Here is a 15,442-nt window from a genome sequence, read left to right on the forward strand (position 1 = left end):
TATCAGGAAGCTTTTAATCTTGACACATTGCTGTATATACAGATTTACACAGATCAGGGTCCACTGATCCACAATCAGTCATTGGCATATACAGCAATATACTCACGATGCAGGCAACAGACACATTGGCAATATATGTAGGCAAGGGATGCATGATAAGAGAAAGAATGAGTGTTTCCTCCCTTCTTTTATACCCACCAGCTAGCTTGTCATCAGTCAGGGACAAATGAATGATGCAACCTTTTGTCATGACAGTTACATGGTCATGACTCAGCCCTTTATTTTCTTCACTACCCACTTAATCATTCCATAGGTGTATGATCACATGTCCATTAGAACTGTATTTTACAGAATCGAATCACTGCCAATGCATTTCTATCTAATATGATAATGGGCTGGGAGGGGAGAATCTGAGATACCAATGTGCATATCCTCTTCTCCCTCTTTTTTCCAAAGGGGATTGGGGAAGAAAAGGTTATCAAAATGATTTCAAGATATTCTTAAAGAAATAGTTCAATTTTCTCATAACGAAGATTCATGAATGGAAGGTTCTGTTGGATTTTGGTTGTATGTATATGAAATGTAAATCAAGTGTTTCTACTGTTTTGCAAGTGTGTATTTCAGCAATGAAACAGTTAACAGTTAACAGCAGGCCAGTTTGACTGACAGCCTGCTGTGACCTATGAGACATGATTTCCGGCCTTGGAGGTCGGAACTTCCTTCGGACTAAGGAATGTGCTTTCTTATCTCTTGAGCTGAGCTGTGCTTGCCGAGCGAAGAGGCTGTAAAGAGAATGCCAGCTCAGAGCGATGGCTTTTGCTGTGCTTTGTAAATATGTATTATAGATATTGAAATAAATGTTTGGACTTCAGACTATGGATGTGTTTGAGTCTGACATTTGAACAGAGGAATTGGTGTGGCAGACGATTGCAACCAATTCATCAGGGTGCTGGAGCAGATGACTGATGGAGTTTGAAGAAACCCTGAGACCCCACGCTGACAGGTTCTCATAGAAGCATAGAGTTAGATGAGACCCCAGGGGCCATCTTGTCAAATTCCCTCATTAGATGATCACATAGTGAAGAACAACAGAAGAACAGCAATATATTTACTGGTGGTTTTTCCCCGTCAATGAAAAGAGAGGTAAAGTCACGAAACAAGCACAATGCAGCTATAAGACAACCATGGCGTTGTATGGTAATCCCCATCAAGGTTCTCTTTCATTCTTTAGCAGCCTAGACGTATAAAATTCTATGTCATAGAATCATAAAGTTAGAAGAAACCCTTAATAACCATCCAGTCCAACCCCCTTGTGCCATTCAGGAATGCACAATCCAAGCACTCTGGACAGATGTCCATCCATCCTCTGTTTAAAAACCTTGAGAGAAGCTCTTCCTGTCAGGATGTTTTTCCTATTATCATGCCAGTGATAGGACACATTTTGCAGGACAGTGGTGCAAGTTCTAGTACGTTGATGGTAAATTTGTGACAATGGTGACGTATTTCCCAAGCTCTGTTTTGATGTCTGTAATAATAGAACAATTCTGCCTAGATATAAGCATGCATGTGGCAATGTGGAAACCTGGCTTATAGTCTTACCATCACATATAGAATTGAAGGCAGCATTCAAGTCAATGATTATGGTAAAAAAATAAAATTCTTATCTGTCCTTCTTGGGGGGAAAACAACTGTTTTGCTTGGCCCCAGCCTTTTAATCAATAAAAGGAGGAGTTAGCATGCACTCAAGGTGCTTTATATTACATATAAAATGGATTGGTCTGTAGTTACCGATTTGTTTTTTTATTGTCTGTCTTGTAAATAAAGATAATAATTATAGGAACCAGTCTTTGAGGTTTGCAGAAACAAAGGAGGTGGCAGTTATGGGATGTCTCCAGCCAGAAGAAGAACTGTCCCAATAAAAACTGCTGCCTTTGCTTTGTCAGAGGTGGCGATGGTTGTGTAAAACCCTCTTCTTCACTAATGTGTAGACATTAGACGTTGCTATACAATTGTTCATTCAGTTCCATGGGTTTCACACTTGCATTTTTTTATTATTTGCAAGCTTGTACTGCCACCCTTGCCTCCCAAATTTGGAACTGCCATATATGTTTTCACACAGCAGCCCCATCTGATATCTCTCTTTCTTTGCCTGGGCAACACAGACACTTGTGGCATGCAGGAAGAGAAGGAAATGGCTTTGCATGCCATTTCAATTTCTCTGTGAATCCAGCCACTTTTCCTCTGGCAAAGGAAGGGCATTTCAGGGAGAAAAGAAACATGCAGCACACAGGGATGGGGAAAAGGGGCCAGATCCATAGGGTGAGGTACATTGCAGATGAATGCAGAGTCAGTTCCTCCTCCTTTTCCTGCATGCCATGTACTCCTGTTTTGCCCAGAACTTTCCTTTCTTTGCTTGGAAGAAACAGATGTTTGTGAGACTCAGGAAGAGGAAAAAGAGCCAAGGTGTACAGGGAAAGAGAAGTGAGACATTTGTGGTCCTTTCACTTTCAAAGGGAGGTTTTGCCTTTAAAATAGTGGCTCCCAAACTGTGGTCCATGGACCACCAGTGGTCCGCAAGAACTAAAATATGGTCTGCGGCCTCACCGTTACTACTATAGATAATAACAGGGGCCAACCAAATTTTTTTTCTTGGTATCTTCGTTTTAAGGCCTGTTCCTGAGGTTATTAGGGGCGCTAATTTGGAAAATTGCATTGGATAAACCACATCAACTGTAGGCAAGTAGATGGAGACTACTGGATGGCATATGTTCTGTATTAGAAACTAGAGCTGATGTGGTCTATCCAAAGCAGTTCTCGGAATCAGCACCCCAAATAACCAAACTGAATCTAAAGTTGACCAAAAACTGAGTACCCTTTTGGTACTAATGTTGGAGAGTGGTCCCTGGTCAAGGTGGTTCCTGGTCAAAGTGGTCCCTGGTCAAGGTGGTCCCTGATCAAGTTGGCCCCTGGTCAAGGTTGTCCCTGGTCCAGTGGGCCCTGACGAAAGTGATCCCTGGTCAAAGTGGTCTCTGGTCAAAGTGGTCCATGGTCAAAGTGGTCTCTGGTCAAGGTGGTCCCTGGTCATGGTGGTCCCTGATCAAAATTATCCCTGGTCAAAGTGGACCCTAATCAAAGTGGTCCCTGGTCAAAGTGGTCCCTGGTCAAAGAAAAGTTGGGGAACCACTGCTCTAAAACCTGTAACAGTGAAGGGATTGTTGTTGTCGTTGTTGTTGTTGTTGTTGTTGTTGTTGTTGTTGTTGTTATTGACACCCTGCTTTAACCCTCTCAAAGAAAACTCAATGCAGCTTAACACATAAGTATTAGCAAACAGTTTAAAATATACAAATATGCAAACATTAAAACAGGAGTAAATATAAACGGTATTTTAAAAATTCCCAGTTAAAAACCACTAAAACATATTCAAAGTTATAAACCACAAGGTTATATTCACTTATTGAATTCCTAGCCCATCTTTCTTTTCCAAAACCTAAGATTTGTGTATTAATTGTGGCTAGCAATAAAGGGGAAAGGCAACTAGAAAACACAGTTGTGGAGCTTTTTTTTTTTCCTAATCATATGAGAACGAGAACTATAGAATCAAAGGGTTTGAAGAAATAACAAGGATTATCTGATGCAAACCACTGCTGTGCAGAAATACATAGCAAAGCACTCCAGGACATAAAGCAATGGATTCAATTCGAATAACAAGAAAAGAGATTCCATCTAAACAGTAGGAAGATTTGTTTTACGGCAAAATCTGCATAACAGTGAAATCCTCAGGAAGGAGGATGGGGTAGGCTCTCCATCTTTGAAGGGTTTTGAACACGAGTTACATGAACATCTTTCAGGAGTGCTTTAGTTGAATCTTCTTACAAGGTAGGGGGTTGGTCTAGATGGCCTTTGGGGTCCCTTCTATGAGGGTTGTTTCATTGATTTACTATTTTATTTAAAGCATTTATATGCCCACTTTTCAGGTATACAACCTCCTACATTGGTTTGTAAAAATATTAAGACAGTGGCAATAAAGACTTAATATAATATAGCAGGAGAAGAGGGCTGCAGGACAGCCTGTTAAAAGCCACATAAATCCAGCCGTTTGACATTGGCTCTGCGGGGATGATCGTATCTCAGGTTAATAGACTGAGATGAAAGGCTGTGCATACAGTCCCGTGGCAGCGTGAGTAAATAAACCAGGAAGATTTCCATTGAACCCACATTAAGCCAAGTTCAAATTGTATCCTCCAAAACCGAGGAAGCAAAAATACGGAAATCCTCAGAAAGAATATTGAGACGCATCCCAAAGTGCTCAATATAGGAATGATTTACTGGTCATAAACCCAAAGTGTTTTAGCCTTTTCCAAAGGCTATTTGAAATTTAACCACAGCTATTTCTGGAGCTGAACATCTCACACCATGTGCTGGAGAAAAAGAATGAATGATGTGAGTTTCAGTTCCAGAAATTTCTGAAGTTAAGTTTCAAATTGTTAGAGATGTCATCCTGCACTGCTCAAGTCTCTATTATTAGATAGCAAGCATAGAAAAGACTGAGGGAAACCTCTCTATAGTCCCATGCATACCAGATAGGCTTTACTGTTTTTCCTTCTTCCTGTTCTGTTTAGATCCACCCATTCACTTGTTGATTTAGCAATGTGATCTCTCCTAGGGATTTGAGGTAACTTCCTCAATTTAGATTGGAATTTTTATGGCCCTAGAGCAAAAGGCACAGGCCATGCGGTTTGGTCGCCATTCTGATCCTGATTCTCTTTCTGATCCCTTTGTTTCATCAAAAGGGATGCATTTTGCCTCTCTCGTAGGCAAAATGTAGCTATCTACATTTCTTTATTATTTTCACCAGCCTACCTATCTTAGACCTAGCTAAGATAAGCTAGTTAGCTCCAAACCTTTCCTATCTACAATGGGTTTCTTTTTACCTCAATAAATACTTTTAAACTTTTAAGCTGACTTTGCGATCCTTTGCCATCCACGAGACAAAGGCTTTCCTGAAACTCACATCACGTAAGTTTCCTGCTGTTTTGGAAGGGATACTTCCACACACACTGCTATTTTCCTGGGAATTTACCTCACAAAAGAGGGTCATTTGAGCTTAACCGCCCGCAGATTCCCAACACAAATTACCAATACTCTCCAGCTGTCCTAAATTTGATGGGACAGTCCTACTTAATCTTCTGTTGTCATACTTTTTTCAGTGGCATATAAAAAGTCCAGATTTTGTCCCCATCTTTCAACTTTCCCCCTTTGTCCACATCTTACCTCTGTTGCTGCAAAGCTGAGGTCAATGTGAAAAATATACTTTGCACTCAATAGAGCAGGGGAGAGGAGAGAGCAAAGTCATTTCCTTCCCAATAGGCTCAGGCAAAAGCAAGCTGCTGCAGACTCTCCTAACTTTTCTGTTTTTCCCAATTACCATCATAACATTTGTCATCTTAATCGCATTGTGATGCTACTTGTCTGCATATGTCTTGGTTTTCATCTGTAAAATGTTGGAGGCTATGATAGTCTCTAAAAAAGGGCCACTGAGAGCATATATATGAAACATGTCGGGCTTTTTAAAATTTTTATATATTTTTTTTATTCATCTGTTGAGCACCTTGAGACATGTCTCCAACTTATTCTGTTGACTTCATCCAAAACTGATAACCATATTTTCCTGATTCAATGACCTATGGTTCATTACTTTTGGGATATGAGTTGCAGTGGCGCAATGGGTTAAACCCTTGTGCTGACTGGACTGCTGACCTGAAGGTTGGGTTGCTGACCGGAAGGTTGCCGGTTCGAATCTGCAAGATGCGGTGAGCTCCCGTCTGTCAGCTGTAGCTTGCAGGGACATGAGAGAAGCCTCCCAGCAGAATGGTAACACATCTGGTCGTCCCCTGGGCAATGTCTCTGTAGACAGCCAATTCTCTCACACCAGAAACAACTTGCAATATGTTCTCAAGTCGCTTCTGACATGATAAAAAAACATTTGGGATGAATTATTTTTGGGATGAATTATGAAGGATCTGTGTGTACATGGAAAAATAATATGTATATATTTCAGCTTCCTAGGCATATGATCCAGGTCATTGTTTATGGACTTTATCACACCATAAAATCATAGAGTTGGAAGAAGCCAAAAGGGCCATTCAATCCAACCCTTTCTGAAGTAGCAGAAAACACAACTGAAGCACTCCCAAGAGATGGCCATCCAACCTTGCTTAAAAACCTCCAGAGGAGTCTAAGTAAACAGAAACATTGTATTACTGGAACAATCTCTTACACACCTTGATGAAATCGTGTGATACTGGCACTTGGTTGATATGAATAATAGATACATTTCTGGTTCTAATTTGAACTTAGTGCCTACGGTATAATTTCTTGTGTTATTTGGTGTACTGCCTTCCAATAATTTTTTTAAAAAAATTTCACAGGTCCACCATTGGTGGTAAAATGTCCCTATTTTTTCCCACATTTCCAGCATAGGTTGGAGTTCTTTTTTGTTGAATTTTGCTAGTTTTTCTTGTGATCAGTCCTCCGCACAGCCTTACTTCCTAATCCATATTTGCCCAACACATGTGCATTGTGCTCTGTGTTTCCCCCCTGGTTTTTATTTTGCCCAAACTACACAGTTGAGCAGTTTCTACATTCTTGTAAAACTTCCTCTCCTTCTTAATATTACAACTGCCGTAGAAAGAGATTATTGCGCAAGGAAAAGCAATGGAAGAAGAGCAATATTGGACTCATTGACAGGTTTTGTTCATCAGTGAAAAGAGATGATCCGATCATGAATCAAACACTATGCTACACTGAGAGAGCCACAATGTTGATCAATAAGTCCTTTCCAAAACTGCTTTTGAATATCCCGCTATAATTGTCCTTTAGCAGCCTCTTGTGATAAAGAGTCCTATGTCATTGTATCACAAAGTTGGAAGGACCACCCAGTCCATCTCCTTTCTGCTATACAGAAATACACAATCCAAGCACTCCTGGCAGATGACCAGTTTAGAAACCTCTGTCACACTCAGAGACTGCAGCATATTCTACGGCCAAACAGCTCTTACCATCAGGAAGTTCTTAATATTTAGGTGGAACCTTTTCCCCCATAGTTTGAATCCATTGCTCAATTTGTCCTAGTACCCTATTTCCCCTAAAATAAGACATCCCCAGAAAATAAGACCTAGTAGAGGTTTTGCTGAATTGCTAAATATAAGGCCTCCCCCGAAAGTAAGACCTAGCAAAGTTTTTGTTTGGAAGCATGCCCACCAAAACAGAACACCAATACCATAGATTGTTGTACATGAAAATAATGGTAGTAACAAGAAATTCTTGATAGGATTCACAGTTTGTCTGGTTATGCTGGTTTGTGATGACAACTACTGTACAGTATAGAATCAATGCTCATTTTTTTGTTCAAAAATAAATGTGAATTCTTCTTCATGGAAAAATAAGACATCTCCTGAAAATAAGACCTAGAGTATCTTTAAGAGCAAAAATTAATATAAGACACTGTCTTATTTTCGGGGAAACACGGTATCTGGAGCAGCAGAAAACAAAGTTACCACCTCTTCGATATGACCTCCTTTCAAATAGTTAAACATGGCTCTCAAGTTCCTTCTTAACTTTCTCTTCTTCAAGCTAAACATACACAGCTTCCTTATCTGCTCCTTATAGGACATGGCTTTCAGACCTCATGGGCAGACTTTACCTCCTTTTCATGCAAAAATTATCAATCAACTCTGATTCTGGGGTGACCTCTTTGCTTCAGGTGCAGCAGCTTGTGGAAAACATCAAGCACATCCTGGACCGGCGATTGGAAGAGCTGGACTGGATGGATGAAGAAACACGGAGGGCAGCTAGAGCCAAGGTGAGGAGACATCATGGGATATGCATGGCTCCAAACTCAGTCTCTAAGATTATTAGTATTAGTATTATTATTATTTTGATACACAACAAGATTAGTACACAGCAAACAAGATCACTATGCTTGCTGTTGGATCACACGTTGGACACTTCCCAAGTGTCTAGGACTATGTGATGTATCAGTAAATAATGTGTGGAGATCCAAGTAGGGTGGCCTTCTGCAGCTGGCAGGTGGGGATTTTGTCGCGCCAATTGTGTTTAAGTGCTGGTCAAGGTCTTTAGGCACTGCACCCAGTGTGCCGATCACCACTGGGACCACCTTGACTGGCTTGTGCCGGAGTCTTTGCAGTTCGATCTTTAAATCCTCATATCATGTCAGCGCTTCCATTTGCTTCTCACCAATCCTGCTGTCACCTGGGATTGCAACATTGGTGGTCCATACCTTGTTTTTTTCCACGATCGTGAGGTCAGGAGTATTGTGCTCAAAAACCCTGTCAGTCTGAATTTGCAAGTCCCAGAGTAGTTTGATGTGTTCATTTTCGGTAACTTTTTCAGGCTTGTGATCCCACCAATTCTTTGTCACAGGCAGATGGTATTAATAATAATAATAATAATAATAATAATAATAATAATAATAATAATTACTATTACTATTATTATTGTATGACACAGCAAACAAGATAGATATGCTGGATTTTGTTTCACAAAATCACAAGTCGAACACTTCCCAAGTGTCTAGGACTGTGTGATGTATTTTCGGATGATGCGCGCAGATCCCAGCAGGGTGGCCTTTTGCAGATGGCAGATCGTAATTTTGTCAATGTCTATTGTTTCCAAATGCCGGCTGAGATCTTTTGGCATGGCACCCAATGTGCCCATCACCACCGGGACCACCTGCACTGGTTTCTGCCAGAGCCTTTGCAGTTCAATCTTGAGGTCCTGATAGCGGCTGAGTTTTTCCTGTTGTTTTTCGTCAATGCGACTGTCACCTGGGATGGCAACATCAATGATCCAAACCTTTTTCTTTTCCACAACTGTGATGTCTGGTGTGTTGTGTTCCAGAACTTTGTCAGTCTGGATTCGGAAGTCCCACAGTATCTTTGCGTGGTCATTTTCCAATACTTTGGCAGGTTTGTGATCCCTCCCAGTTCTTTACTGGGAGGTGGTACTTGAGGCATAAGTTCCAATGAATCATTTGGGCCACATAGTTGTGCCTCTGTTTGTAGTCTGTCTGTGCGATTTTCTTACAGCAGCTGAGGAGATGATCAATGGTTTTGTTGGTTTCCTTGCACAGTCTGCATTTTGGGTCATCAGCTGATTTTTCGATCTTGGCCTTAATTATTATTATTATTTTAAAGTTGTCCAAGGGACTGGAGCTAGTTTGAAGATAGAGCCCAGCATTGGACAGCATCTTTACAGTTCAGACTAAAATCCAGAGTGAGTTCTTCACTCCACAGAGATGAGAGCCATTCGCTTCCACAAAGGGCTGTATTGGTGGGAGATGCCCAAAAAAGGATGCTATAGCTTCTCCCAGAGAGTTCCTTCTTTGTCTTTGCTCATCAGGGTGGCTTGTTTGCTGGCAGATGAAGCTGTTCAGAATTAATTGTTCCTTGGAGCTCCGCATTAGGGGGCAAAGCAGCCTATTTAACTGTTAGCACTCTTTTTGTTAATTGCTTTGGAAAACCGTTGCTGGATGCAAAGCGAGGGAGCTTGAAAAACAGGAGTGAAAAAAGAAGGCCACATTTCAGGGCAGCTTGGAAATTGCTAGTGGCACAGATGGTTTAAGTGCCACCCTAAATGGGAAGTATGATAGCAGATTCAGTGTGGTGTGTGGCTTCATTTTTGACGTGTCCACACAGAACAAAAGAAGAGTGTGTAGAGAATTTGGAAATACTAAAACCACAGGCTATTCCAAATCTATTCTCTATTCTAATAACTTGTTTGTAGATTGAAACTAGGAACCCCCAATAGCGCAGTGGATTAAAATGCTGGGCTGCTGAACTTGCTGACCGAAAGGTTGGCGTTTCGAATCCAGGGAGTGGGGTGAGCTCCAGCTGTCAGCTCCAGCTTCTGCCAACCTAGCAGTTGTAAATGTGAGTAAATCAATAGGTACCACTCTGGATGGAAAGTAACTGCACTCCATGCAGTCATGCCGGCCATATAACCTTGGAGACGTCTATGGACAACACCGGGTCTTCATCTTAGAAATTGTGATGAACACCACCCACCAGAGTCGGACACAACTAGAATTAATGTCAGAGTAAAATCTTTGCCTTTACCTAGATTGAAACTGGAGGTATACCACTATGCCTTCATTATAAATAATGTCACAGATCAATAATAGCCCCGTCTTTTGCACTGGTATTGGCCATGGGTCATTGTCTTGGATGTAGGATGTGTCAGTCTAGCCATTTCAGCATGGCATGCAAAACTGTTTCTAGATTCATTTCCATTCTTAGGTAAAATTTCCTTATGTTAAATTAGGGCCTCATATCAAATGTCAAATAACTGAAATTGCGGGAAGTTGTCAAGATTTGCAGCCAAGTTGAAAAACCCTTTCGAATATCATGAAGCAAGAATGACTCCTAGATGCCTGGCATTACTAAATAAGTCTTGTATGCCTCGGGCAATACAAGTTCATTCAGGCTGTCTGGACCCAAAGGTGTTGCCTGGAATTGATTCCAACTTTGATGGATTGGAGTGGGGATTGTTTTTCAAGGCTTCGGTTCAAGGGATCACAGCATGAACTGCCGAGCTTCCGTTGGACATGCAGGCATTTATAATTTCTTTTCCTTCCACCTTTTCTTCAGCTTGTAGTTTCCACCCCATCACAGATTTTGCCAGTTTGATACTTGTTGTGAAGGAAATTGGGAATGTTCATTTATCTTCTTAATCGCCTCTCCATTTTTGGTGTGACTCCGAGTCTTGCGTTGTCCCATCTGTTTGCAATGTGATGAAATAGCAATGCAAAAAATTGGATGTGCTGAAACAGCTGAAACTGCCGTGCTGAATCATCTCATTCTGCATCAAGTTTTCCCATTATATCACTTTTAAGAAATTCCCATCTATCATGAACTTCCTTCTCTTTTAGTATTCCATGGGATCACACTCAGTTTTCTCATAGATTTAGTAAAGTCAACTTTCTTAAAGTCTAGAGTGCATGTCTGACTATGCTTGACTCCCCTTCTCCACTGGATAACAAACTCTAGTAGAACATGGTCACTCCCACTGTTCTGTCACGCGCTGGGCCTGTAACTATTGTCTTGGTATAGGACATATACTTTATGCCCAGCGGGAAGCCAGGGTGCCTCAAAAGAGAGGTTGTTGAGGATTTTCCTGAACAAGGATAGTCCTTTGAGTCTTTAATGAGATAACAAAGTCTTTATTGTTGAACAAATAATAAATCTTCAAGGAATCAAATAACACTTCAAGGTTTCCTTAATAAACTGTTGACTTTTCGATCTTGTCCCCAGGGGACAGACAATTGGCTTTGGATAACTGTGCTTTCTCTATAAGAAAATCCCCTTATAACCTCTCCCAGGCTGTCTATTATCTGGACCTAGCTGATGTGGGACCCACTACCAACTCCAAATGCATCTGGGTATCAAGTGGACCTACCAACCAAGGCTTGCAGATGTTTCAACTGGGGTTCCGTGGATCTGTGAAACTTTAGGGCTGTTTTCCTCAAGAGCTGTGGGGCTGAGAGGCTGTAAGCTCTCAGCCAGAGCGTTTGGGACCTTTTCCCCTGGAATTTCTGTTTCTGTTTTCTCGGATGTTCTATATCCCCGGATGTTCTTGAGATATGAAGCTTTTCTACGGGACAAGCTGGTCTACGTCCTATAGCTTAGCTTTCTTAAGAGAGACAGACTTAAAAATGGCTCCTTCCCTCCCAGAGCCCTGAACAAGGGGCGGAACCAAACTTAATGATGATTGACAGGCAGCCTGTCGTATGACTGCAAACATAAAGTCAGAGCTTCTGGTACAGCCGTACCAGCACACCCACCTAAAGACCCACTAAATCAATGGTTCTCAGCCAGTTTACCAGCTGTTAGGATTTCTGGGAGTTGAAGGCCAAAACATCTAGGGACCCACAGGTTGAGAACCACTGCACTACATCCACCTCATTTACAAGGCCATCACTGTTGACTAGGATCAGATCCAGAAGAACTGACCCCCTTGTTGCCTCTTCCATCTTCTGGACCATAAAATTGTCTGCAAGGCAAGTGAGGAATTCAATTTGTTGGATCTGATATTCTTGATAGAGTTTGCCTTCCAACAACTATCAGGGTAATGTGTTGTCGAAGGCTTTAATGGCCGGAATCACAGGGTTGTTGTATGTTTTCCGGGCTGTATGGCCATGTTCTAGAAGTATTCTCTACTGAGGATCCTCAGAGGTTGTGAGGTACCGGTATGGAGAAACTAAGCAAGGAAGGTTTATATATCTGTGGAAAGTCTAGGGTGAGAGAAGAACTCTTTGTCAGTTGGGGGCTAGTGTGAATGTTGTAGTTAATCACCTTAATTAGCATTGCATAGCTTCATCTCCTGGCTCCTTCCTGCCTGGGGGCATCCTTTGTTCAGAGTCGTTAGCTGCCCCAGATTCCCATGTCTGGAACTCCTCTGTTTTCAGAGTGTTGCTTCTTATTTACTTATTTACCGGCTGTTAGGAATTGTGAGAGTTGCAGTCCAAAACACCTGGAGGGCCCAAATTTGACCATGCTTGGGTTATACTCTTCTCTTACAACGTTCCGAACATAAGATTTGTCCCATCAGGTGTCAGCGATACCTATATTGTATTTACTTTGCTGTATTAAGATTTCGTTTATTCAGGAGGGTTAAGAGGATTCTCAAATATTAAAGTTTCATTTCTCTTGCAGCTTCAGCATATGATGGTGATGATCGGCTACCCAGACTTCCTGCTCAACCCAGAAGCAATTGACAAGGAATACGAGGCAAGTATGTTCATTAGGACTTGGGCCGACCCTCACATTGGGCAGACTGAAATCAGTGTCATCTTCAGTTGGTAGGAGATAGGAAGATGCTGGAGAACAGAACTGTGTGTTGCCCACATGAATGACTCTCTTGACTTCAGGTGTATGTCTTCAGGTGTGGTGGTGGATGCTTCTCCAAAGCTATGCTTAACTGAGAACCATGCTATTCTGATCAACTTCTGTATGTGGAGATGGGAATGGAAGCCAACTTGTCCTTTATCTTAGACAGCAAAATTTCTTGGGGAAAGAACTATACATGGCTATGCCTTTCTTGAAGTATCCCTCTTAGGGATAAAAAAGGAGTGACATATCGAAATGGTGGGATGGATACATGATTTATAATTTTCTCCTTCTCAGCCATGCCCTAAATACAATGCACTGGACTGATTGTCTCAGAGGCAAGCTAGAAAAATAAACCCATACATAGCAGAGTCCTTATCAGTTGTCAGCAGAGTGTTACTGCACAGCCTGACCTTGTGTCCCATTGGGAAGATAGAGTGGTATATAAATAAAGATTATTATTATTATTATTATTAATTATTATTATTATTATTATTATTATTATTATTATTATTATTATTTTATGACACAGCAAACAAGATAGATATGCTGATTTCGTTTCACAAAATCACAAGTCGAACACTTCCCAAGTGTCTAGGACTGTGTGATATATTTTCGGATGATGCGCGCAGATCCCAGTAGGGTGGCCTTTTGCAGTTGGCAGATCATAATTTTGTCAATGTCTATTGTTTCCAAATGCCGGCTGAGATCTTTTGGCACGGTACCCAATGTGCCCATCACCACCGGGACCACCTGTACTGGTTTCTGCCAGAGTCTTTGAAGTTCAATCTTGAGGTCCTGATAGCGGCTGAGTTTTTCCTGTTGTTTTTCATCAATGCGACTGTCACCTGGGATGGCAAAATTATTATTATTATTATTATTATTATTATTATTGTTGTTGTTGTTGTTGTTGTTGTATTTTATGACACAGCAAACAAGATAGATATGCTGGATTTCATATCACAAAATCACAAGTCGAACACTTCCCAAGTGTCTAGGACTGTGTGATGTATTTTCGGATGATGCGCGCAGATCCCAGTAGGGTGGCCTTTTGCATTATTATTATTATTATTATTATTATTATTATTATTATTATTAGTGACACAAAGACATATTATGACACAGCAAACGAGATCTATGTGCTGGATTTCGTATCACAAAATCACAAGTCGAACACTTCCCAAGTGTTTAGGACTGTGTGTTGTTGTTGTTGTTGTTGTTGTTGTTATGCTTCTCACTGTTTGAGAAAGCTCTTTGACTCAGTTTTCATCCAAACTCACAGTGAAGGCTTTTAATCTTGACATATTGTTTTATGTACACCTATATATACACATCAGGATCCTTTGATCTCCTATTGGTCAATGGCATATGCCGAGATATACTCACGAGGGTAACAGCTATCAGCAACAGATGTACGGTGAGAACCAAGAGAAAGAACACGCGCTTGCTGCCCTTTTTTATACCAATTTCTTGAGTGAAAGATGCAGTCCTTGTCATGCCTGTCACATGGTCATGACTCTTGTTTCTTTTGCCTGTCCCTTCAGTTCCACATCACCACCTACTTAGCCCTTCAGTAGGCATGTGACCACATGTTCATTAGAACAGCATTTTCAACCAGTATTACACAATGGGGTTATAGTCAATGCATTAGCTATCTAACATGGCAGCCCAACAAATTAACTACAACAGTCTACAATTAACTACTTTTGGGGGTAAGGGGAACAAGACCCCCATAGAGTCACACTGGAGGACCTCGACTTTCCTAGAGTAAACATGTCAATCAAAACCATGACTAATCAAATCCACAAAAGTTAAACTTGCAAATGTGAGCTGTCTTTGTTGTTAATTAACTCAATGTCTTCAACTGACTGATTAATTCAATGAACTAATTATAAAGCTAATTAGCCAGCTATAAATAAAGGCAAGTGGCAATAGGCGCAAAGACCTTCTTAGTTGTGGCATTACATCTGTGGAAATCTCTCTCTCCCAAGGGAAGCCTATCTGAAACCTGTATGAAGGCAGCTCCATGCCTTTAAGTTTTACTGTTCAATGAGTTTTAGTTACCTTCTGTCTTCTTCTGATGCTTTGCAGCTATTTATTTGTTGAGTTTGTGAACCATCATTGTAATTATAAATGAACAGAAGTATGGGATGTAGCTTTATCATGAACAGATCTATTGGTACATCCATTGTCTATACTAAATGCAGCAAATTTCCAGCGTTTCTAAAGAAAATAATTCCCAAATCTTTCTGGTGATATCAAGGATCCATGCACATCAAGCAGGTGCTGTTTGAGGAGCTGAAAGACCTAAATCCTGGACTTGATATTGATTTGTTTATTTATTTTGAGCCAAAGCAGTTTGCAATCTATTAATTTGCGTTAGGTTGTATTTTCCCACAGTTCCAAGTCAATGAGAAAACCTACTTCAGGAACATCCTCAACAGCATCAAATTCAGCATCAAGCTGTCGGTGAAGAAGATCCGGCAGGAGGTGGACAAGTCGGCGTAAGTATCTCTTCTTCAAAATGCATGGTAGGC

General features: G+C 41.0%; 1 protein-coding gene across 1 annotated transcript in view; it reads left to right on the forward strand.

Moving 5' to 3' along the window:
• Window positions 1–15,442, forward strand: part of ecel1 (endothelin converting enzyme like 1) — a 99,254-nt gene that overhangs the window by 61,073 nt on the left and 22,739 nt on the right. Inside the window, exons 8-10 of the mRNA XM_003225483.3 lie at window positions 7,763–7,861; window positions 12,732–12,806; window positions 15,306–15,409. Of these exons, the coding sequence (XP_003225531.1) occupies window positions 7,763–7,861; window positions 12,732–12,806; window positions 15,306–15,409 (278 nt within the window). The remainder of the gene's footprint in view (window positions 1–7,762; window positions 7,862–12,731; window positions 12,807–15,305; window positions 15,410–15,442) is intronic.

The sequence above is a fragment of the Anolis carolinensis genome, chromosome 3 (assembly GCF_035594765.1).
Source record: "Anolis carolinensis isolate JA03-04 chromosome 3, rAnoCar3.1.pri, whole genome shotgun sequence".
In the NCBI taxonomy this organism is placed as follows: domain Eukaryota; kingdom Metazoa; phylum Chordata; class Lepidosauria; order Squamata; family Dactyloidae; genus Anolis; species Anolis carolinensis.